Source organism: Stegodyphus dumicola, chromosome 4 (genome assembly GCF_044657685.1).
Source record: "Stegodyphus dumicola isolate Sdum_Otavi_A_Nest chromosome 4, ASM4465768v1".
In the NCBI taxonomy this organism is placed as follows: domain Eukaryota; kingdom Metazoa; phylum Arthropoda; class Arachnida; order Araneae; family Eresidae; genus Stegodyphus; species Stegodyphus dumicola.
Genome location: NC_140771.1, coordinates 26,825,968 through 26,851,873, shown reverse-complemented (window position 1 = coordinate 26,851,873; position 25,906 = coordinate 26,825,968). Strand labels below are relative to the sequence as shown.

Sequence of the window (25,906 nt, the reverse complement as noted above, 5' to 3'; positions counted from 1 at the left end):
AAAATGCTGAAGTAGCTTAAGTAAGATGTTGTTGAAACATACCTAGAATGCCATGAGCGCGATGGAGAGACTATCTTTAGACCTATCTAATGAATCTTAGGCCAGCTTGCACGAGCTAGCGACGGTAGTACGAGATCTCGAGTTGACGTTTTAATGTTATGTAGCTACAACGTTTTCGAACGAGGCACAGTGGAATTTAAAAATTGAAACATATATCGAATGTCTTTACAGGTCACAACGAAAATCAAAATTTCATCAAGAATCCAGCAGTGGGAAGATTATGTTGATTCTCATAAATGATTGTAATGGCTTTGTCTTAATGCATACCGTACCACTAGGAGAGGCAATCAGTATGAAATATTGTGGTTGGCTTTTGGAACACGATTAAGTTATTAATCCAAAAAGAGCCAACAACCTCCTGTTCGACAGAGATTATTTTATTCTAGATATTATTATTTTGTTCAAACTGGAATCTTGCGCTCTCCTCCCTTCCTATCTACGTAATTTGTCAATATGTGTACAATGCCACTAAGATTTTCAGACTGATTAGCAAAATTATTCCACATTGTTTCGTCATATATAGACAAAAAGGAAATAAATACATCAGTAAAAGGAAGAAAAAATGCATTTTGAAAGCTTCAAAATACACTTTCATACCTCAGAAGGAATTTTGTCGTTTCATAAATAAAAGTAATGCTTACTATTGTCAAATATATGAAACTAAAATGTTTGTACCTACTTTGAGGAAGAAAAAGTCTTTTTGATTTTTCATTTCTCAAGAAATTTTCCGAAGAGCGTTTTACATAAAATTTGTAAAAATTAATTTCAATATTTTCATTTTGAATAAGAAAATTTTACTAAAATTAGATTATCAGAATATAAATGTGACTCTTATTTTGAAGCGGTGACGACTGGAACAATAGATGAAGCAATTACGCGTAACGAAAAGACACTGCTGAATATTAAAATTGCTATGCTATGAAGGAAAGCAAGAATCATACTTACATTGCAAATACATTATAATAAAAAGATGAAATGAGCAAAACTTTAACTATTCAGAATATGCAGACATTAGTGCCCGTCCACTTCTCGCTAAAATAGCAGCTGTTAACGGCTAGGCGTGAAGTGGGACAGATTCTGGATGGCAGTATGGGATACTCAAAGTCGATGCGTCTGCGTTTCTGTGCCAGAATTCATCTATCGTACTGGATGATATGTGTTGCCATACCTATGCTAATATCTCCGATTATTACATATGTGTCCTGAGTAAAGTGTTCTGCGTATTTATGTATTGCGTTATGTAAATTATATGCATATGAATTCTGCACTATATGTGATTATTACTGTATTACTGTATATTATATTACCTCCGCTGCATATTGCATTGTATCCTGTGTCCTACGTACTGCATCCCATGTATCTGTGTACTGCGTCTGGTATCAATTGTGCATATGAGTACAGCATAATATGTGTTTATTATTGCACTTTGTATTATTGTATATTGTATTACCTCTATTGCAAATTGTATTACCTCTGCAGCCACATTGATTGTACACTACTATCGCTACTGCATTGCGCGCGTTAACATGCTAATATCTCAGATTATCACTCATGTGTCCTGCGTAATGTGTACTGTGTACATATGCACTGCGTTACGTATCTTCTGAGCATGTGAGTATTGCATTATATGCGTTTATTATTGTATATTGTCACTGTACATTGTATTACCTCAATGGCATATTGTATTGTGTATTGTATTAATTGTTTAATTGTTTTTGTGTACCTTCTCAAGTGTCTTTAAGTGTTTAGGTGTCTACGTGTCTGAAGCGTCTTAGGTGTTTGAAAGTTATAGGTGTTTTTAATATTCATGTATTCTTTTTATTTATTTATGTGCACATTTCATGTGTGTTTATGCTCTGTTTAATGTACAAACAAGACTGCCCCACCCACAAATGTACATCAAATTTCAATGTAGCACAATGTCGCCCCTGTATGGCCATGTTTAATCTGAATGAATATCAATAAGCTCCAGGTGCGGCCTTGTGCGGCTCCAGGGAGTTGTTGCATCTGGTTAGTGGAGGGCGTGGGACATATGCCTGCTTACCCCTGTTAAACACCAGGCGTCCCCGTCCTCCGTCACCTGTCACCTGTGTTGCCATACCAGTCTTTGTGAAACTAATAACACAAACTAATCGGTGCCTTAATCAAGAGATTCTGAAGCGATGATAATCCGTTGCGGTAATAATTTGTTGATAATCCGTAGTGTTGAAAATTTTGTCGCATCGAGCATGCAGATATTTGATACTGTGCTAGATATCCTGTTTTCTTAGCCAGATTATGTGATATGATTGTACGATCCTTAATAACGATGCTGTCGAGATATCTATCGTCTCAAGCATTGATGAGTGGGGGTGTTGAGATACCGCATGCCGTTCTGTGTGACCTTCCTGCACTCATCAACTGCAAATTCTCCAGAAGAAAAAAAAAAAAAAAAAAAAAAAAAAAGTAATTGCGATTTCTGAATAAAAAAAATCGGAATTTCAGTCTGCCTTTTTATACTGCTTACCTGTAATGTGTGCGTGCCGTGAAATGCTAATCATTTGCATATCTCGGTATATTCTATCTTTCATGAAAATTTCTGGTTTGTTGTGCAGCTCTTTCATATCGTAATAATTTTAGTGACCAAAAGTGTATTTAATTTGTATTAGTTAGATTTATTCTTAAACATAGGATAAAAATAAAAATTAAGGATAAAAATAAAAATGCTTAAGGAATAATGTTTATTGATTTTAAATTGCTAAATTTATTAATCAGTAACATATGGATGAAATATGAAGAATAATAAAGATTTTATTTATTTATTTATTTTTGTCGAATGGTAACATTATTAAAACTGATCGTGCGCGAAGGCCCATAGAATATAAATTAAAGGTTTTATGTTTTGCGCAGTGGCAATTATGTGAAACGGGCTGCGTATCGATTCCTTTGGTTACCGTTCCTCTTGTTCGTAAGTTTTCAAAGATGATAATATCTACAGGTATTATATTTTAGAAATTTATGTGTTAAGGGAAACGCATAGCTTCTTTGAGGTAAATAAAAAAAGTTGATAAACCTAACCTTCCGGAATTCAAAATTTCCGGAGAATTTTCATTCCAGGTTTCCTAAACGATTCTTACGGTATCTAAACTACCGAATCGCGCCCAAAAGTCTTTAAAGCGTTAAATGCGGCATTGGACCATGGCGACGTAAGCCTTTCTGTTTACACTTCATCGATCTTTAGGGACCGGTCTTAGCATTTAGGCAATGTTATATTGCTGCGCTTTCTAGTGCTTACGTCATGAATGTGATACTAAAATCCCGTACAGGAGGCACCGGCTTCTGTCCAATGAAAGTTTTCAGGAAAGGAATATAACATTTTAATAAAAACTAATGTAGCTTATTAAAAGAATTTAAACAAAGGTATAGTTCTACTTTAAACTAACGGAAGAGGTTATAATTGTTTTGCTTCTCTTCCCTCCTCTTTTTTTTTTTTTATCCCAAAGGGGCGTTAGCTTAGAAGGGCTATTGGTCTCGAAACAACGGCATTTTACGTCGAATCACTATAAACGGCTGTATCACTTTTCAGATTTTTGACACCAAATATTATCAGCAAAGGTTAAGATACCTGCAGGACAGCAGAAAGTGGGCCAGATACCCGAATGTCACCAGTGTTTTTATAGAACACTAGCAACAAAGTATGCAGTGACTATGGACGTTCCTACTTGAATATGGATTGATGTTAAGTGTCACTTTGATATAGACCGTGGTATTATTGACAAAATCTTAGCAGCACTGCAATCGTAGAAGTACTGTAAAGTCTTAAAAAACTTTTTTCCGCGTAACTGCAATAAAACTATTTTTGTACAACATTATATAACTCTGATCATTACTTTCCAGTCTGCATTTATCGACATTAACTATTTTTAATTTTTTTCATATACTATATTGTGAAACTATTTTTTTAACTAATATTCTTCTAATTATTTTTGTTCTCTTTCTAGAACTCCATTAATAATTTAAAAACTCCTCTTGGGTTCAGAATTGCTCTAACTTCTGCTAGTCTCGTTCTCTACATCATAAGTTACCAGGAGCGTTGGTTCTTCAGCGCCTGTTCCAGACTCATTGTATCGTTCCTCATCCTTACTTTAACGGTAGCGGCAGAGATGGCCTCCAGCATTCGTAACTTAACTGTCGGGCTGTCGGCTTCACCACGTTTCTCGGCATATCCACTACTTAGTGCCACCATCTTCTTGCCGTTTCCGAAATGGTACCAAGTGGGCCTGGCTGCTGCTTTTGTCACGGTCACAGAACTAGTCATCGCAGGTTTCAGCTACCAGTTACAGGGGGAGATTAATTCGGTATGTCACGCTCCTTAATTTTTAGTATCTTATTGTTGTTCGAATGCGATGTAACATTGTTTGAAAAAACAATGAACAGAATGCGAAATCAGCGAAGAGAAAAAAATTAAAGTTTGGTCATCTGAAATTCATGCTTGTACAGGAATTTGACTGTAAAATATCGCAGATTTGAAATAGAAATATAAAAAACAGCACAAATCCTACACCAAATATTATTGTACAGTTATGCAGTATACATGAGCTTGTTATCGCTTTTTTTGGAAAATAATATCATCTGAAAGCTAGAAATGAGGTACTAACTAACTAAATTTGTACCTGCTCCGCTAACTTAATAGCACTACAGGGACTGAAAATCAGTCAGAAGCCACCTTATGGGTGGTTAGAACTCGCTTGCTGGGCCCAGGGTCCCACACCCCCGAGACACCAACACTTTTAAAGAACCCTCTGATGAACGCTCAACGAACATCGAGCCCACCGCTAAACACGACCAAGTCAAGACCACCGTCTCGGCCGGGCCGAGACCACGGTGGGGTGGGCGATGACAACTTAGGGTCGATGACCGGCCGTTATATTGGGCTACCTGCCAGCACTACACGGGATGCCCCTCTCCTTAGGCTTTTACATGGAATACCAAGGACAGCAGAGACCAGACGCTCAATGGCCCAGTTTGCTATTTGGCTACCAATACCCTGGTGGAAGGGACTTACACCTCCCGGCCCATGAAGAGCAAGTATAAACCTACCCCATGGACCATCGGGAACCGCCAAGTTCAAAACTTTTATACCCCCGTGGCCGAGACTGCCTAGGTACAGATCCTAGCCAGTAGCTTCGCAGAGTTCTCTACGTCGACCCCCGGGGGGGAGAGAAATGAGGTACAAGATCGATACTACTTGAGATCGATATAGCGTCTTTACTGGCACATTATTGACACAGTAGCTTAATAATCGATTTCGATTTTACGCCAATGTCTTGCTAACAATATACGGCTACTCTAAAATAATAAATTAGTCAAATTATTATTTCCTTCTTGATTATGCACTGTAAGTAGCTATAAACCTTATGTATGCTGTGCCAATGCCAGTGTTACGGTACTACACCATATCGATCTACGCAGTCTTCGGACCTAAGCTGTGTCAATGGTACGACGGTATCGATTTTGTATGGGCTCACTCATATACCAGCGACGACTTTGTGCAAGGGACAAAATATGCATTGATCTTTAAACTCATTACTGCATCATTATCAAAATTATTTTCTTATCGTGCCGATTATGTTAGTGAGTATTTCATATGCCGGTGCCAATTTTGCTCCATATCGATTCTATGTCGTATCGATTCTACAAAGCCTCGATCCTACGAATGTAGCTCTTACTTTTATATTCCTGCAGCTTCCCGCAGAAGCTCAGCAGTGTGCAGTTAATGTACCGTTTCGATATCAGAGCGAATGGCATCTCTTTTCTCAATCCTCTGCAGTCTATGTTTAAAGACTTCAGTTTTACGAATTCCAGTGAAACGAATCACGTGTTTATAGATCTGGTGAATGCGCTGGACATACGATGTCATCCCTGTTGCGGAATGAGGCGTCGGGGAAGTATTTTTTGCAGGCTTCCTCAGATTTATTTGTGATGTGTGCTTGTGGCTATATCGTGTTAGAACCTCGAATTCGCATTTCTTAAGTTTTTTAATCTCGCTGTATGAAATCGCATAATAATTTTGAAGACCATTGAAATAGTGATAGCGGGTCCTTGGTGTTCAAAAAATAATTTTCAACAGTTCACCTTATGGTTTCAACTGAAATAACATAGCTTGTGCTGCTCAAATGCATACGCAGTACATCTACAAAGTTTAGATCTAAACTCATACAACATCGAAAACTGAAGAAAACAATATCTTAATTTTTAGCCTCGTTATGCAATCTTTATAAATATGTATAGCGCTTCACATGTTCATAGTTATTTTAATTGCTTTTAAGGATTCATCTTTTGGATCCTGTAGTTTTTGTTTAAAGTTACAGTTTTCTGAAGCTTTTACTCTTAAATGTTTTTAAACTTCATTCAAGGAGTGCAATTTTTTTTCAGGGAAGATAAAGCAGTATGCAAGGTTGTGATAGTGACAATCTTCTTTGCTACAAGAATGCTAAACGAGAATGGAATTGTGTAATGGTGCATTGTTATATAGCAGATATTCGATAAATAAGATATTCGATTCAGCTATTTCAGATCTAACGCGCTGCATTCTCTTTAGAAATCTGTGTATTATGTCTTTGTGGAAGGCATTGTTTCCTCAGGAAAACATTCCATGTAGATTATCCATTTCCATTCAGAAAAAAGATCAGGATAAATTGTCGTTTTACAGTAAAACATGATTAATACGCTTTGCTCATGTTTTTGAATCCATAAAGGCAGGCGGTCACTGGATCAAAGTAAATGATTGAATGATAGACATTTCTACCTAAGCAAATAAAATTTCAGAAAAATGATCTTCGGACGACATACTAACAAATGCTTATTGGTTCAAACGATTAACTACACATAAAATATTCTGTTTGCAAGCAGATTCAACTTGAGATTTCATAGCAATAAATCGTATCAATTATCATTTAAGAGGTTTGCTGGAATTTATAAAAACTCCATGACATTGTCATTACAGTTTTGCAGAACATCAGAATAAGTATTTCGTCTTTCTTTGATACGATTCCTCAAAGTATTCTTCGTCTTTTTATTGTTAATTTGCCAAGTAGGAATACTAGTGTAATGTCAGTGTTAAATAAATTAGCGTTTTTCATAACATAATATTTCTGTATTATATTTTATCTAATGATAATGTTGTATTAGTATATATTCTGTTAATGTTTATTGTTTTACTGTAATGTTGTATTAGTATATTTACTGTTAATGTTTCTTGTTTTATTGTAATGCTGTATTAGTATATTTATTTATTGTTTGCAATTTTATCAGAAGAGCATGTAAGTTTATCGCCTGCAAAATTTCTATAATATTTTAAATTTACGGCGGCTTTAACACACCGGCGATGGTATTTAAAAGACATAAATGAATAGTCTTTTTTATCTTTACTGATATTTTTACCAAAATATCAGTAAAATAATATCGATTAACCAGTTAAAATTTTACGTTATACTTCGCAATCAGAGGTAAACCGGTTCATCAGTTTTACAATCCTTAAAAAGGGTTCAGTTTCTAGAACTCACTGATTCAATATTACATGTCTTCATTCTTTTGGCTAAACGGAATTTCGGCTAAGCGAGATTTTACAACACATATTTCTTATGTGCCTCACGTAAAATAGAATATACACAGAAGAAATATATATTTGTTCTGTATATATTCTATTTTACAATATATACTTCTTCTGTGCCTTGCGATAGGTGATTAATCAACTTCTAGTCAAGTAGTTTAAATGGCCTACCGTTTCACTGAGCTCTGTCTGAAGAGGAAGATAAGTTTGTTTATTGCGGAACATGGGAAAAATTATTATCACGAGCCATCAGGTAAAACAAAGCTGCCGCTGCCAACAGAAAATACAAAACGGAAAAACAAATGGATTGGTTAACAACAATGATAGCAAAGCATGTTATAGCACAGGGATTCTCAAATATCTCCCTAAGGATATATAAAGCATATATATATATATATATATTTCTTTAATTGTCTGTTTCGACGAAACGCGATATGGAATTAGCTGGATTAATCATTATAAAGTTTCCACTGAAGAGTCAGTAATGAGATTCGAATTGGGCTAATCTACAATTACCGCTTTTTTGTTTTTGTAATTTTGCTTAAATCTTATGTCACACTTTTATTCTATTGTTTAAATATCTATTATTTAAATATCTATTTAAATATTTATTGTTTAAATATCTATCTATTCTATTGTTTAAAGTTTGCCTTGATCAACATATTACTTACCATTAGATTTAAATTTTATTTGTAAATATTCTAGTGATAATATTGTTTGTTTAATGTTTACACTTTTTATTGCACTTCATACTTATGTTAAAATTTGTCACTGGAACCACAGTATCTAAGCTACTTTTTAGCATAAGCACTAAGAATTTTCTTTTAACTTATATATATATATATATATATATATATATAGCACTATGTTACAGCAGTGCTATATATAAATCTAATACATATTCTAAGTCGCGCTTTCGAGAAATGAAAAACGCAAGTTGAATTTCGTCAATCGGCCCAATAGAACGGGAGATATCGAACTGTCCCCCATTTTTTTACGCAGTGTACATAGGGCAAAAAAGGTTGAGAACCATTGTTGTAGCATTTGGGAGTTGCTTTTATTCGCAACACATTCATTATTCGGAATGCATGAAAATTATGCAATAAAAAACAAACAAAAGTCTAACCCATTTTTTTACTCGAGTTTGAATCCAGTGACATTGTTCAAGTTATGTTGTAATTACTATTCTTCATTGCCATTTGTACCTTAGTTTCTTTGATGTTTATCCTTCCGTTATTTATAGTGTAATTATTTTATTTTGAATATTGATTTAATTTACGTAACCAAATAAATTCATACTTCAAATTAAACTGCTTACCCACGGTCATCGAGATATTCTGCTAGTATTTTCCTGTTATACTGAGGGAGACTGTTGGTAATATTTTCCTGTTAATTATAGCATGGGTTGCTTCTCTTCCCTATGTTTTTTTTAATTGCCCTCGAATCAGTCTCGGCACCATAGCCTATGCAACTGGTGTAGTCGCACCCGGCTGAAAAATTTAGAGGCGGCAAAACTTTTGGAAATGTGGAAGAAACCGGACGGCAGACTTTAGAACAAGCAGAGTTTCGGCCAGGAGACGAAAAAACTAGCGTAGGTACTGCCTCGGATTAACTCTAAAAAGGGCCGCTCTCGCTGGGGTTTATCTGAACTAACGGAGACAGCTGACGTAGCCGACCCATCTCCGTAGGGCAGCAAGTTGAAAATTCTGAACTGCAGGCATAGCGGAACTAGTCGACACATGGAATTGACTCCGTTAGCTCAGATAAACCCCAGTGGGCCGTTCGGACTGGGTTTTGTCTGAGGTAACGGAGACATCTGACATAGTCGATCCATCTCCAAAACCAGTTTTTCCTCATAAGGCGGCGAGTTGAAAAATCTGAACTGCAAGTATAGCGGATCTAGTCAACACATAGAAGTGACCCCGTTAGCTCAGATAAACCCCAATCTGAACGGCCCTTAATGAGTTACCATTAACTCTTCCTCTAGATTACGTTGACTCCGTTAGCTCAGATAAACCCCAATCTTAACGGCCCTTAATGAATTACCATTAACTCTTCCTCTACATTGCGTTGACTCCATTAGCTCAGATAAACCCCAATCTGAACGGCCCTTTATGAGTTACCATTAACTCTTCTTCTAGATTACGTTGGTTAATCAGGAATTGACTGCAATTTGCTGTTTTCGAAGAACTCAAAGTTAGGTTACAGCTGACTTTTATGTCTCAGAAACAGAACTGTTGATTCTGAACTGTTTTTATTTTCAGCGCCAGATGTCCACCGACGTCATCTGTCACGTGACCGTTGCCCTCATGGGACTGTACATCCGGTTTCTGATGGAGTTCACCAACCGGAAGGCATTCCTCGATCGGAGAGAATGTTTCGAGAGCAAATTCCATCTCGAGTATGAGAAAGATCAAGAGGTAATACTATTATAAACTCAAAAATAATTTGGTTGTTTTTTTAGCATTGCTATTTTTATCCACGAAAGTAAATGTTTTCTTTTCCGACTGCGTTTGTTCAGCCGTTTGTGATTCGAAAGAGTTTCAGTGTAGCTGCCAGATTAGTTTGTTAGTAGAAAGTAGGTTCTGTCTTCTTATCTCTAACATTTCCCTATGGAAACATTCTCTGGGACTAAGAAGAGAATTTATCAAAATGCTTTTCTATAACAATAAATTACTACATTTTGCTCCCAAATATCATACTGGTGTACAAAAGTGTTTTATTTATTTAGTAAAACAGGCGATATTAATATATTTTATTTTGTGTGGACATAACTTATTTTAATGTACAAACATTGTTTTACAGAATGTGATGTCTTACAAGATATGGTTCAGTTTTTCGCACTTTTATGATTGTAAGTTTTGCTCTCTTTTCGTTTGCTGATTTTGTGTAGTTTTAGGACAGTAAATGTTTTGTAAATACTGTCACATTTTATGTTGCAAATATTAGATTTTGTATTTTGTTGATGTCAATGCCTGCTCTGTCTTTCTCTAACGACAAGTTCGGCCTTATTCCCTTTTGTCCTCTTGGTCTATTAGTCTTGCTTTCGTGGCTGGTGTGCTAGTTTTCGTGGAGACGTGCCTTAATTTTTCTTAGTTTTTTAGTTACTTAACTATTGCTAGAGAATATCAGAATGATGCGGAATTCCAATTATGTTCTCTGAAAAATACCAAAAACGTTATGGAGCCATTTGTTCCCATAATCGGCTTTCACATTTTTAAGCCATACTTTTCTTTATTACGCACGTAATATGCGTTGTAAGAAACACCTTTTATTATTCTTAAAAAAGCGCTGCAAGTGTTTATAAAATGTATCTGTCAGATATTTATATTAAACATATCTAAAATTATATCAGTTAGATATTTTTTTTAAAAATTAATTTAAACCGAAGTCACCAGTTGTAAGGAACATTCTCCTTTCTCAGCAAGTGGCCTTCATCATGAAACTGGACGTACTTCCGGCAATCGGAATGTCCAAAATTCGAATTCTGAAGACCGGCATTGCTGATATTTCATGTTTCCTGCTTGAAAAACCTAATGAATACACAGTGACCACTGGTTAATGGTAACTAATGTGGTGTGGCGAAATAGTAAATTATTGAAGTAAAATTAAGCTGAGCATGATCATCAAGGCCACTGGCCACTGGTGACTACGGGTCAACGATAATCGATGTGGGGCAAAGCAGTATATCTAGATAAATTACTATAATTAAAATTAAATCGTAAGATACCGCTAAGACTTGTTTGCCTTCAAGGCCAACTGTTACCGCTTTGACAAACATCGGAGGCGACCAATAGTTTATAGGTGTAGGCTTTCCATCACATTTAGAGAGACTGTCAAAATAAATTACCTCAGTGACCATTTAAAGATATTGGTTACTTTGACCTGTGGCTTCACAAGCATCGTTTACAGTCACTGAAGCGTCTCTTTCAATATTAACACGTGAATGATACAAGTACAGATGAATGAAATACCAGAATTTCATTATTTTTCGTACAGGTATAGTATCACCGTACTAACTGTGAAGCTGTAAGGATCTTAAGTTTTACTAACGTTTATTTTATTTTAAATCTTTACTATCACTTCTTATTTTCTACTTCCGGCCAGAATTATAAGCGTGAAGGTTTTTATGCAAAGTTTGTCTGGCGAACGCCAAGTATTTAAGTGTGGCCTTTTTGCCAAGCGAAAGAGAGGAAGCAGTAAGTCAACGCAGGCCGCTTACCTTAGAAGTTACGCAGTTGCTGTTCGCCTTCCAGGCCAGAGGTTTTAATCCTCTTGATAAATTAAACGTATTGTAGTGTTCACAGTCTCTGTGCTACATACGCTTCCTGTTATTATAAGGCCAATCTTCCACGTGTATTATTCTAAAGTTAAATTAGAGTTTAGTTTTATTTTTATACTTTTTTACGTTAGAGCCCGAGTGGAGGGTCAGTGTATTCCGAAGTACGGAAGTTATTGTATATAGAGAAAAATAAAGGGTTTTGTATACCCTTCGTCTGTATCCTGTCTACTTACCACAATTAGTGAACATAGCTTTAGTAATCTCTCTGTTCCGAGTCAGGTCCTTGTATGTTCCCGAAGAAGGTTAGAAGGAACATTGAACCTGATAGTGGCGCCCAACGAAGAAGAATAACCATGGCCGAGTTTCAAGAAGAACCTGTGCTGCCTGCAGAAACGGCTCAGAATCCAGAAATGCCAGCTGCCGCCCTGGAAGGATTCGGTTACATCGTCCAGACCATGCGCGCTTCGATGAAACCAGAAGCAACGTTTAATGGAAACTCACCGGTAACCAGTTTTTTGGAAAAATTGGATGACCACTTCATGCTCTACCCCGTGCACGAGTTTCAAAAAGTTACCTTAGCTACCAGCGCTTTGAGGGGCCAAGCGCTTAACTGGTTCAAATGTATCGGCAGAAGTCTCTTGGGTCAAGCAGGAAGTCCCACCTATACTTACGAAAATTTCAAGACTGCCCTACTAAAAGCCTTCCCTGTTGTAAGGGATCGTGCGAAATTAGAAACGGAACTTTTTAGTATATATCAACAAAGAATCGAAAACCTCTCGAGCTTTATTTTAAGAAAAATTCACGTTTTCAAGCTCTTGTATGGAAACCGTCCGGATCCTGAAATAATTCAAGTGATTTTGCCGAGGTTACTACCCCAAGTGCAAGACTTTATTGAATTAAGAAATCCGACTACACTGGAAAAGTTATTTGAGCTAGCGATCCAGTTTGAAAGTAGAAGAACGGCGGACGTCGAAAGAAGACGCCAATATCAACAGCGAAACAAATTTGGTACGCCAAGACTACAGCAAACTCAAGCATACGACTACGGAGAAAAAGCGAATCAGTGGGCAAGGAAACCCGAGCATTCAAGAACAGCCGGCGAACGTCGACAGTTCAATAGCAACCCAGGAAAAAAGTCTCAAGGCCAGGGGAAAAAGAAGGAAAGCACGGAAAGGAAAAATAATTTAAACTAAAACGGATTTCTGCTGACGAGAGGGTGCGGAAATCCGAAGGCCACGAAAACCCCTCTTCCTACAAGTTAAATACAGTAATGGTGAAAAATTTGACTCTTCCGAAGATTGAAGTCTTGGTGAATAATATCCCGGCCACCGCACTCCTGGATACCGGCGCGCAGTGTTCCTGTGTGGCAGAAGTCTTTTTTAGAAAGTATTTTCGCAAATACCGCATATATAATGCGGATAATACGACAGTATTAGCGGCGCAAGGAGAACAATGTAAGTGCGTAGGTAAAGTACCTTTGTATATCCGTATCAAGGACGAACAAGTAAAGGTGATGTTTTTTATAGTAAAGAATTTGCAAGCACATTTGATCTTAGGAATAGACTTTCTTTCAGACGCACAAGCTACACTGGATTTTAATGAAGCGTCCCTTAAGCTGACAATGAAACCAGTGCGTGTAGAAAAGGTTGAACCGCCAAGGTTAAATCTTGACCACCTGCCTAATGACGAGCAAGATAGAATCCGACAAGTGGTAAGTGAATTTGCTTCGTTATTTAGTGATATTCCAGGATTTACTCAGGTTACTAACCATAGTATTGACACCGGAGATGCATTGCCAGTTCGTCAAAAACCATACCGGTATGATAAGAATAAGGAAAAAATTATAGAATGGCATATTACCGATATGCTACGTAAAAAGATCATAACGCCCATCTCAAGTAGTTATGCTAGCCCGGTGGTTTTATGTAAGAAAAATAATGATTATCCTTTGGAGCATCCAAAAAGGTGGAGATTCGCTATTGATTACCGTAAATTAAATTCCATAACGAAATATCCGGTATATCCGTTACCGATCATAGAAGAAATTTTAAGGAACATAAAATCAACCAAATTTATGACGACTTTAGACTTAACGAATGGTTATTTTCAAATAGGGCTGAGGCCTGAGGACGTGCCTAAGACTGCTTTTATAACCAAGTCTGGCACTTATGCATTTTTGCGTATGCCGTTTGGCCTTTCAGGCGCCCCGGCAACATTTCAGCGATGCATGGACATTGTGTTAAGACCTGTTCTTGGAAAGTCCACATTTATCTATTTAGACGATATCATTATTACTAGTGATAATCTCGACCAACATATACAGGATTTAAGACAGGTGTTTTCTTTATTAAATGAGGCCGGTCTAAAAGTTAATGTCGAAAAGTGCAAATTTGCAGCCCCTGAATTAAAATATTTAGGTTACAAAATATCTCAAAAAGGGATCGAGACAGATGAATAAAAAATAATCGCTGTACAAAAGTATCCGACTCCAAACACGGCAAAGAAGCTCTCTTCTTTTCTAGGACTTTGTTCATATTATAGGTCCTTTATAAAAGATTTTGCGGCTATCGCTGAGCCATTGTTAAAATTAAAAAGGAAAAAGGCAAGATTCTCGTGGACGGCCGAAGCCAATAGTGCTTTCGAAAAATTAAAACAAGCATTAACGCAAGCCCCTGTGTTGAAATTTCCTGAAAAGGGTGAAAATTTAGAAATTTCAGCGGATGCTTCGGATTATGCAGTAGGAGCGGTACTTTCGCAAAATCAGCAGCCCGTGGCATTTTTTAGCCGAACTTTAAATCGAACACAAAGAAACTATTCCGCGACCGAGAGAGAGGCACTTGCAGTTCTGTTAGCAGTGCAAAAGTTCCGAGTCTATTTTGGAAAGGCGCCGATAACAGTATACTCTGATCATGCGGCGGTAACTAGATTGTACTCAGGGAAAAATTTATCCCCAAGGTTAATAAGATGGGCACTCAAGCTGCAAGAATATAATCTGGTAATCAAGCATACCCCCGGAAAGGAAAATATCGTAGCAGATGCCCTATCACGAATTAAATTAGACGAACAGGGTAATACCGTAAAAGTTGCAATGCTTACAGCGTGTAATTCCCGAGAAACTGTAATAACAGAACTGGGTAAGGATCCTGAGTTTGGAAGTATTTATGAGTATTTGAAGGATCCTGAAAATTTTAGCCACCAAGATATTGTGGCGATAAGAAATAGGGCGGCCCATTACGAACTAATAGATGTTCTATTATTCTACACAAAAACTACGAATTCCAACAACGAATTTCGACCTGTTATCACAGCTAGTCTTAGATTAAATATCCTGCATGAGCTCCATGACAGCCCTTTAGCTTCTCATGCTGGTATTCGAAAAACTATCCAACGCGTACGCGAGGCAGTCTACTTTCCTGAACTGCAAAAGTTAACAAGGGCGTATGTCCAGTCCTGCCCAACATGTCAAGCCGTTAATTATATTAATTTCCGCCCGGCCGGGTTTCTAAATAGCATTAAATCCGAATTTCCAAATGAAATAATTGGCATCGATTTATTGGGCCCTTTCCCAAAAAGTCAGTTAAATAAAAGTCGCTATCTCCTTGTTATGGTTGATCATTTTAGTAAATGGACCGAAATTGTTCCCTTAAAACGAGCCTCCGCGAAATTGGTTACCGATTCTATTTTAAATAAATATATTTTAAAATACGGGGTGCCCCTAAAAGTTATATCGGATAATGGTCCTCAATTTGTAAGTAATATATTTGAAGACATGTGCCAAAAACTGGGCATACGTCATTTAAAAATGGTCCCGTATCGGCCGCAATCAAATATAGCGGAACGGGTTAGCAGAAATATAGTGAAAATTATCCGTAGTTATGTTAAAAATTTTCATAAAAGCTGGGATAACTATGTCAATGAATTTGCCTTCGCCCTTAGGACCGCAAAACATGATACAACGGGCAAAACTCCTGCTGAGTTATTTCTAGGCAGAAAGATTATAACACCGTTAGATAAACTATTTTATGTGCAACAAAGAGCCCCAGAATTTAAAATGGGTGATATAGAAAAACTAATAAAAGAAGCAAAAAAGAATACGGAAGTAGCACAAAGAAAACAGAAATTATATTATGATTTGAAACGACGGGGAGTCACTTATAAAGTAGGGGATGAAGTTTTAAAAATTAAGCATTCACTTTCTTCAGCACCAGAAGATAAAACTGCCAAATTTTTTCCACGATTTGAAGGACCATATGTTATAGAAAAAATAACTCACGCTGTTGTAGTGTTAAAAGCCAGAAATGGTGAAACCTGTTCCGTAAACATTGATCAAATCAAGCCCTACTTCGATCGTAATAAAATGCAAATCTTTTCAGATCTTTTGCAGGATCCGGCACGGCAGACACCGCAGGTACAAGTTCCAGAGGTGAAAAAACGACAAGTACAAGGGCAAGCCAATGAGAGACAGAAGCAAGTGAAAAGAAAATTGCCCCGCAGAAAAATGGAAGGTAACAAGAAAAAGAAGCCGTTCCACCGTCCAGAAAACAGAGTTCACGAACACCCCGAGAATGAAGAAGGGAGAAGGACGACGTATGTGAAGAGGACCGGGAGAAAGGACGGCAACTATAACCCGGCTTTAAAACGGAAGATCTACTCATCCGACAGAACTCTCCGCAGCAAAAGTCGCCGAACTGCGGAAGGGCCATCAGCGGCGGAGGAAAAAGTACAAGAAAAATTTGAACGGCCAACAACGAGGTCCAAGCAGGATCACGACAGAAGTTTCCCGGTTCCGCCAAGACCAGCTGCCATCAAACGGCAAAGACCACAAGCAGAGGAGAAAAGGAAAGTATTCAAGGGTGGCCGTACTGGTGAGAAAAGGAAGCTTCCAGAGGAAAGCACTGAAGGGCGAGCCCGTACAAGAAGGAGGATAAACCAAGCTACTATCTGCAGTACCTTTAAAGACTGGGCCCAGAAAAGGATGTCCGAATATTACAAAGATAAGTAAAATTTTATGTTACTTTGCAAACTTAAGTTAATCTTTCATTCTTACTGCAAGTGGCAGATTTCAAGAAGTTTTACCTCATGCGAGGTCTACCTTTATCGCCAAAAGGGCGAGAAATGAGTTGTGACCGATTTTCGTATTATGTTTTTAAATTTCTCGTGCGTAAAACTAAAGTTGATGTATAATAGCGTTGTGTAAAGACTTGAATATTGTAAAAAGTTATTGTATAAATTTTATTTAAAACATTCTAGCAAGAAAGAAGTTTTAGTCTGAAAGACTTTTTGAAATGTAGTATTATTTCAATGTAGAAAGAATTGGCACTTGCTTTGAAAAGAATAGAAGTTAACAATGTACTACTAATGTATGTTTTCAAACGTGTAAAATTAACGGCATGTTGATATGTTCTTATATACATGTGAACTGTTATTTTACCATATCACGGTTAAGAAATACCGTGATATGGTAAAAGTGAAAGTAATGTTAAAAATTTGTTATTCGTGTGACTGTAAAGATTAAATCATGGCGAATATGTGGTAAAGGTTGAATGATGTAGTTAGGCTCTCTGACGCTACACTTTAGAGTTAGCCACTTTTAGAATAGTACCTCAGGGTTTAGAGTTGAAAGTAGGGTGTGTTAAGAGGTCTCGTTATGTTGAATTTTAACACGTTAGTGTTTTGATTGTAGGAGGAAGTGTGGCACACGTAGACAGAAACACATTCGTGTTTGGTGTTCTTTTACAACACATGTCAGAGAGCACGTGGAGAGATAATTAAAATAGTCATGAATGAAATAAGAATGTTAAGAGAAGTATATTCTATATGTTATTTGCAATGTCATTGTGTAACATTTCATTAAACTAGTTTTCCTTCCAGATCTCTGGAAGGAACCAGAATTGAATAAAGCTCCTGGTTAGATGCAGTACAGATGAAAAAAAGATTGTTGTATATCCTGGGAGCTGATATTGTAACAAATTTCTTTCTGTTAAATTTCTAGTTTCTAGCTAAGTTGTGTTTGTAAAAGGTTGGCCTCGCGTTAGATTCTAGAGCTAAAAGTTTTCAACAAGGTCGTTTTAGACCTCAGTTTCAAACTAATTAACTCTGGCGGGAAGTATGTAAGGATCTTAAGTTTTACTAACGTTTATTTTATTTTAAATCTTTACTATCACTTCTTATTTTCTACTTCCGGCCAGAATTATAAGCGTGAAGGTTTTTATGCAAAGTTTGTCTGGCGAACGCCAAGTATTTAAGTGTGGCCCTTTTGCCAAGCGAAAGAGAGGAAGCAGTAAGTCAACGCAGGCCGCTTACCTTAGAAGTTACGCAGTTGCTGTTCGCCTTCCAGGCCAGAGGTTTTAATCCTCTTGATAAATTAAACGTATTGTAGTGTTCACAGTCTCTGTGCTACATACGCTTCCTGTTATTATAAGGCCAATCTTCCACGTGTATTATTCTAAAGTTAAATTAGAGTTTAGTTTTATTTTTATACTTTTTTACGTTAGAGCCCGAGTGGAGGGTCAGTGTATTCCGAAGTACGGAAGTTATTGTATATAGAGAAAAATAAAGGGTTTTGTATACCCTTCGTCTGTATCCTGTCTACTTACCACAATTAGTGAACATAGCTTTAGTAAGCTCTCTGTTCCGAGTCAGGTCCTTGTATGTTCCCGAAGAAGGTTAGAAGGAACATTGAACCTGATAAAGCTTTGCTCAAATTTTCAAGGGAAACACCCTAGAGATATAGATCTAAGGGTCTTCCAGCCCTCTTGTACCACCAAACCACTTGAAAAGATTTTCAGCTCTACAGTGTTGTTGAATATCTGAAAAATTCGGGGGCTTTAATAACTTTTAACCTTGATTCAACTTAACACATGATGCCGGACAAAACTAATTAAAAAATATATAATCATCATAACATCATTCACATATCGTAAGAACATTCTGATAAACAATCGTATATCATACCTATCAATCGTATAATCGTATAAATCAATCGTATAGTGGTAGTACAAATTAAATTTTAGGTTCGCGTTGTGAGTAACCTATGCAAAAGGAAAATCAATAACCTAAATTCAATAAAACTCCATGTTTCTTAAAAAGCCTCCCGGCTCAAACAAATGGAGGGACATGACAGACCACAGTAAATAACACACAAGATAAATACACAAATGCAATTAAATTTAAACACACATTTACTCGTATTAAATTCTTGAAAATATTATATTATTAGTAAATACTTGGGTAACTGATCAGTATCCCCTACCACATATTTTTACTATGAAAATATCGCATTTGTCACGCAACATTTCAGCTTACAATAATTAAAACATTTAATTAATAATTAACTTTTTTTTCAAGAAATTAAGAAGGTGTAACATACTTTAATTCTCCAAGTAAATGGTTCTCATTAATTAGAAACTAACATTTCGTGACTCACAAACTCAGTAGGTGAAGCAAATTTTAAACATCCCAAAACTGGCCATCACTTGAAATAATAAATCATTTCTCAATTTTATTAACTGAAATATCTAATTTATATAAGTAATAACAATATAAACAGGTAGATAAACCATTATTAACTGTTCCACTATGGCATTTGGGAATACTAAGAGAGAAATTAATCTTAAAAATTTCACTCACATATTCTTCGGAATACACAACCTTGGGGGGAGTGTCCAGTTTTCCTAGTTACGGAGGTATTCTATTTCCTTGAGCCAACACTATGATTATAGTTTAACTAACACTCTCGCGCTGAAGTCCATTCTGTACAAGAATATCTGGAGACGGGATGAAGCCCTTTTTGTAAAACTAACCGCCAGATCAGGGAAAAGTTCGCAAGTCTTTTTTATAAAGCTAACCGCCAGATCAGGGAAAAGTTCGCACGTCTTTTTTATAAAGCTAACCGCCAGATCAGGGAAAAGTTCGCAAGTCTTTTTTATAAAGCTAACCGCCAGATCAGGGAAAAGTTCGAAAGTCTTTTTTTATAAAGCTAACCGCCAGATCAGGGAAAAGTTCGCAAATCTTTTTTATAAAGCTAACCGCCAGATCAGGGAAAAGTTCGTTCCTCAGGAACATATTTCTGTGTGGAACGTCTATGTGTCAGGAACCACAGGTGCCGGATAGTAATAACAAATACTTCTACCTGGGAATGATTTTGTGTCTGGAATCTCAGCTGCCGGATACTAATGACACATACTTCTGTTTGAAACTTTCAAGTGTCAGACATATTCACTTCGGGAATGTCAAATTTTCGGTTTTTGAAGGATTATCTGGAGATTCGGGTGAAGAGAAATCTTTAGTAAATTGCTCTTTACATCTCGCACTAAATTAGTACTCAGCTCGCAATAAAATGTTCTTTTCAGCTCGTACGCATTTCTCCAGACATCTCGCAGGAAATTGTTCTTTACATCGCGCACAAAATTTTTAATCATCTCGCAGAAAAAATGCCCCTTCTGGAGAAAAGAAAGCGCAGCTCAGGCAGCCCGCAGCACGGCAAGCCGGCCGCAGGGCAAACGCCGCTCGCACTCTTCTAACTTCACATCGCTGATGCTCAAAATCTCTCCATATCAGACTCCAAAAGAAAAACCATAACCGAAGCCCTCTGGTGCACGCCGCTCGCGAGAGCAAGAGCCGCAAGGGTCAAGCCCCCACTTTTTTTTCCTTCTTCAAAAATCATAATTCGAATGAACTCTAGCCTGTTGCAAGCACCGAAGTAAACTCTCCTCTCCGCCGCCGAAAATTTCATTGGTCTACAAAAAATCATAAAATTAAAATCTTACCAATCCCGGAATTTTACTTTATCTAAACTGAGAAAATGACGAATAAAAAACAAGAAAAATCTCTCAATGAAGTCCAAAAACCATCTGTACACACACAACGTGAGAACTAAAGTAGACCCCCCAACTAACAAGCGGAAACTAAGCTTTACGAGAATCCAATTACCTAAGCTTAGTACACCCCCCACTGTCTGAAGTAAGCAAAATTGCAACAATAGCATAGCGAAAGCAAGACGATTTTCATTTCAAACGCCATTAATAAAAGGAGACAACACAACACCCTACTGCCTTCATTGTTAGTAAAAAGGCCATAAAACAATAAACCAGATGTGTTTCCTCGAAACAGTCTCTCGCCTTTGCTACACTTTCTACTCAAGAATAATGAGTTAAATAAAGCCTTAACAACTTAAGAATACTTTTTTCCAGATTAAAATATACATGAATACAAATAAAAATACCAGAATAATGATAACTTAAAACACATATTAATAAATAAAATTCGCGACATGACAGTGTATTTAAGTGCTGCCATGTTGCAGTCACACCACTCACTAATAAAATCCATGTCTACTTCATGAACTCGAGCCCAAGGATAAGGCAGCCAACATTCCTAGCCACTATATCGATTAGGACAACTTAAAGTATGGTAGTGTAGTTGTAATGTAATGTAAAGCGCTGTGCTCTAAATATTTCGAAAACACCCCGTTAAAGTGTTTTAACGGTATAATGATACGAGCCGCTAGCGGCGGAGCGGATTAAGACCGCTAAAACACAACTATTTCAGCCTACATTCGAATCCCTGCGAGTGGGCTGACTGCATGGGCGTTTTCGAGTTTTTTCCACGTGTTACGTGAGTGTGGGGTGGCTTCCATTGGAAGGTCTTCCACAGCGACATCAGTCTTGTTAGGCAGAGGGCTTTAGTGTTCTTTGGCATATCCTCATAAATCCAAATTCAAAATGATACACGTGATTAAATTTGCTGAAATCATTTATACCAGTGAAATTTATTTAAAGTCGCTTTGACCATGCTCATTTTTCTGTTATCTCTGGCACAAGCGATTCACATTTCTTTCCACGACTGATAATCTGTTAAGTTATCATCGATATGTCTGATTTAAATAAAAAATTTTCTTTATTTTTGTTTTCTACCAAGAGGAAGGGAAGTGTCTTCATGATACTGAGAGGCGAAAAAAGAAATCTTATCGGAAAGACGGAAGAACAGTAGAATTTAATCAGTTATGCAAACAGCATTGTTTTTATCAGCATTTTACGGCTCATAATTCCTTGCAAAAAAGAATAAATTTCTAGCGATAGGTTCTTGTTGAATGTTTATTGATGAGCAGATAAAGAACTGTTTGCTGCTGTTTAGAATCATTGTTTGTCTTAATTTGCTTTTAATTCGAAATGAATTGCTCTGATATATATATATAAAGTAAGAAATTTAAAACCAATTTTACACAAAGACCAAAGCTTGAAATTCGTAAGTAATAAATTAAAAAAATTCCTATAGATGTAAAAAAGATTTTAATGAATGTTAACACTAAAATACAAACACGTAAAACTCTAATAAAAAATAAATGAAATTTAAAGAAAATAAATGAAGAGGAATTCAATCTACTTCAGTGCCATTTGGTCAGGAGGAGGAACATTGAAATCAATTAAAATCTCTCTTGTATAAAAAATCCTTGCTTTACTGTATCCAGAATTAGGTGATGAACCATTCCAATATATTTTGATTATAATAGTTCACCCGAAAATTCTGCCCCCCCCACAAAGCAAGAAAAAACAAAGTAAATTCATATCAAAATTTTACCTCGATACAAAGAGAACTGTATCCATAGAATTGAAAATGTAAGTGAAGTTATAAAATACTTGAGTGAAAAGACTTAATCCAAACGGAATTACAAGAAATAATTAAAAACTTCCAGTACCTTTTAAAAACGTTTTACTCAAGTATTTTATAATTTCCCTCAAGTTTTCAATTCTCTGGATAGAATTCTCTTTGTTAAAAAAAAATTAATTCAGTGCCGTAACAGCCCTAAGGCCTGCAATGCCCGAAATCTGCTTTCTTGACCGTGGGCCCCTGGGTGCGTAAGCATATGCCTGAGCAAGTGGTCAGCTTGGGTCGCAGGACCTCCAGTGTTTAGTCTCCAAGCGAACTTGGTACTCGTTTTATCAACCCAAGTTCTCTTTGTGTCAAGGCAAAATTTTGGTATGAATTTACTTTGTTTTTTCCTTGCTTTGAGGAGGTGTCAGAATTTTTGGGTGAACTATTATAATTAAAATACATTGTAATGGTTCATCAGCTAATTCTGGATACAGAAAGGAAAGGATTTTTTTTACAGAAGAGAAATTTTAATTAATTGCAATGTTCCTCCTCCTGACGAAGTGGCATGAAGTTAATTGAATTCCTCTACTTTTATATTTCATTTAATTTTTGAATTACGGTTTTACTTGTTCGAAGTCGTCTAGTTTTAGCATTTATTAAATTATTTTTTATATTTATAGGATTTTTAGAAATTTATTACTTATGAATTTCAAGTTTTGGTTTTGGTGTAAAATTGATTCTCTATATTTCTTACTTTATGTCTTTACTTATAATTTTTCAACAGATGCGCGAAAATATTAGGCATGTTAATTAAAAAATTGTTTTGTAATTATATATATATATATATATATATGTGTGTGTGTGTGTGTGTGTGTGTGTGTGTGTGTAATATTTTGGCAGTTGGGCACATGAATGAAGCTTGGCATGAAATGATGACACAGAAGAAGTTAGTTGTTTTGATTCCACATCTTTATTCAATTCGAATGGCAAATCATTATTCTTTACTAAGATAAGATTAACTTTTAATTTGCTACCTAATATTATTCGAACAAAGGGAGGCAGAGGTCTTAACAGCAGTAGAGGCAGCGATCTCTGACACAAAATGGCGCGAGTTCCCTATTTATAGGAGCGCTTACGTAATAGACTCGAACGTTCTCGAAATTAATTGAATTAATTAATTGAAATAACGGTTGATTGCTGGTACTCATTGAACATATATAAAGCTTCGTCAACCGGAATAATATCTGCTGTCAGTTTATAAAATCAGAGTATGTAAATGATTTCTCAGTTTTCATATTCCCATTCATTGTTTTCCCAGCTTGATGCCATAACTAAGTTAATCCTATTTAACTACTAAACTATACTTGTTTAACCTTCCTATGCCCAATTCTTGTTTTTGCACTTAATTAGAATTCTCAACCTCAAGACTAAGAGAAGAGGTAAAATCTAATTAAAAAAATCAGTAAAAGTTACGACTTATATTATTACTATAATTTAACCACCGCCCTAATTGCGAGTTTACAACAATTCAGGTTTGAAAATATGTACAAAATTTCGGATGACTTTAGTGCCTACCGCAGCTTTTAACATTACAAGCTGACAAATGCGAAATTAGTCACCAAAACTCAGATCGGCACTAGGTGGACGTCTCAGCAAATAAACGGTGTTTGGCGAGCTGCCATTCCTGTCATTATAAACTGCAGATTCGCTTGCTGTTTTCGTCGTCTTAATTTATGTTCTGGTGATAGCTGTTAGAAGAAATAGTAGTAACAGAAAATAATTTAAAAAATGCAGTCTTATTAAAAGTTGCAGCTATACTTTCTGCAAGAAATAATGTATTGTATTAATTCAGCGTAACCTTAAGCCACAGTTCTTACTTTCTGTAAGAAATAACGTGTAATCTCTATATTATTCAGTCTTATTAGGGACTAGCACTAGCGATTTTACTGTATGGAAGAAGTACTAGCACATTGCAGCCTTATTAAGAGCTTCAGCTTTATATTCCGGAAGACAGAGTATGTTGTCTTAATATACTTCAGTCTTTTTAAAAGCTATAGCTCTACTTTTCGGAAGAAGTAATACATTGACTTAATGCAGGACAATCTCATTAAGAACTGCAGCTGTATATTTTAGAAGAGGTAATATGTTATCTCAGTGGAACTGAATCTTAGAGTGCATTCTATCTATAACTGTCAGCGAAAATTCGATTCGACAAAAGAAATTCTTAACAAAAACATGGCATCAGTAGTTAAAAGCAGACATCGGATAAGAAGGAGCATTTTAATTTTCATATTTTCAATACGTATGATATTTTTCAACATCATACTGATGAGAGATTTATTTATTTTAAACATTTTATGTCTGTAAACTTTACTGTTACTTCTGTCTTTCTCTTTTCCCTCCGGAATACAAATTTGCTTACATGTATTTAAGTGATAGTTTGAGAGTTTTAAGACAGAGCTCATTCTGTCTCTTAAAAGTCACTTTACTAAGTTGCTATTCTAAGATAAGGGCTGCTATCTTCGGCTTTACATTATACTTGATGATACTAGTTAAAGTCACGGCGGTGAAGTACGCGCCAGCTTCGCGATAAAGCTCTCTGTGTAGCAGTTGGTCATTAGTTATTTAAATTAGCTTTACAAATGAATTTCTGCTTTTGAATTCTCACTATAAATGCTGGCGGATTTTGTAAGCACGAATTGCGCATTCTGTCCATCTTATTTAGCTTAAAATAAAGGGTCGTATACAATCTTCAAAGTCTCTGTTATATTTTCAGACGTGGGGATAAGTCACTTTACGTCTATCAAGGGTTTGGTCACAGTTTACAATAGTAAAAGTCTTCAAAACCTTACGCTACCATTACAAAAGAGGTTAAAAAGTGTACTGCATTTTCTTAATGAAGAAACAATTTACTTGAAATTAATAATGAAAAACTCATTTCTATTCATTCCCAACTTGAACTTTAGTTTGCTTTTATTACCTTAAGAAAGTTCGGAAAAAGCTCCTGTCGCTGTTTTGTTCTATTTTTATGTTCTTTGTTCGCAATGATCCATTATGTGAATCCAGCGTCTGTAATAGTTTCCGTCTTTGTTGTTCGGTGACAGTTAATGATGCATTTAATGACGATGGTCAACATTGTTTTCTGTTGTCATGTTTCTAAAGAATGATTTACTTGTTCTCAAGATAGCTAAGAAACAAAGTAAGTCTCGTTATTTAAAATAAAATTTATATTATTGCGAATCGTAAAAGCGCATGAACAAAGCATTTAAAAAAAGTGTGATAAATATTTCTTCAGTTTAAGGAAGAGTGTATTTCGGAAAAGGATAGGCGCGTACGCACTCAGTGCGACAATTAGGAGATCGATATTGATCCCGAATAGA

The 25,906-nt window shown here is 36.3% G+C and overlaps 1 protein-coding gene across 4 annotated transcripts in view; it reads left to right on the top strand.

Moving 5' to 3' along the window:
- LOC118186485 (adenylate cyclase type 2-like) overlaps positions 1 to 25,906 on the top strand; it is a 216,462-nt gene that overhangs the window by 105,927 nt on the left and 84,629 nt on the right. For all 4 annotated transcript variants that reach the window (XM_035356587.2, XM_035356585.2, XM_035356586.2 and 1 more), the window contains exons 4-5: positions 4,041 to 4,397; positions 9,916 to 10,071. In XM_035356587.2, the coding sequence (XP_035212478.2) occupies positions 4,041 to 4,397; positions 9,916 to 10,071 (513 nt within the window). The remainder of the gene's footprint in view (positions 1 to 4,040; positions 4,398 to 9,915; positions 10,072 to 25,906) is intronic.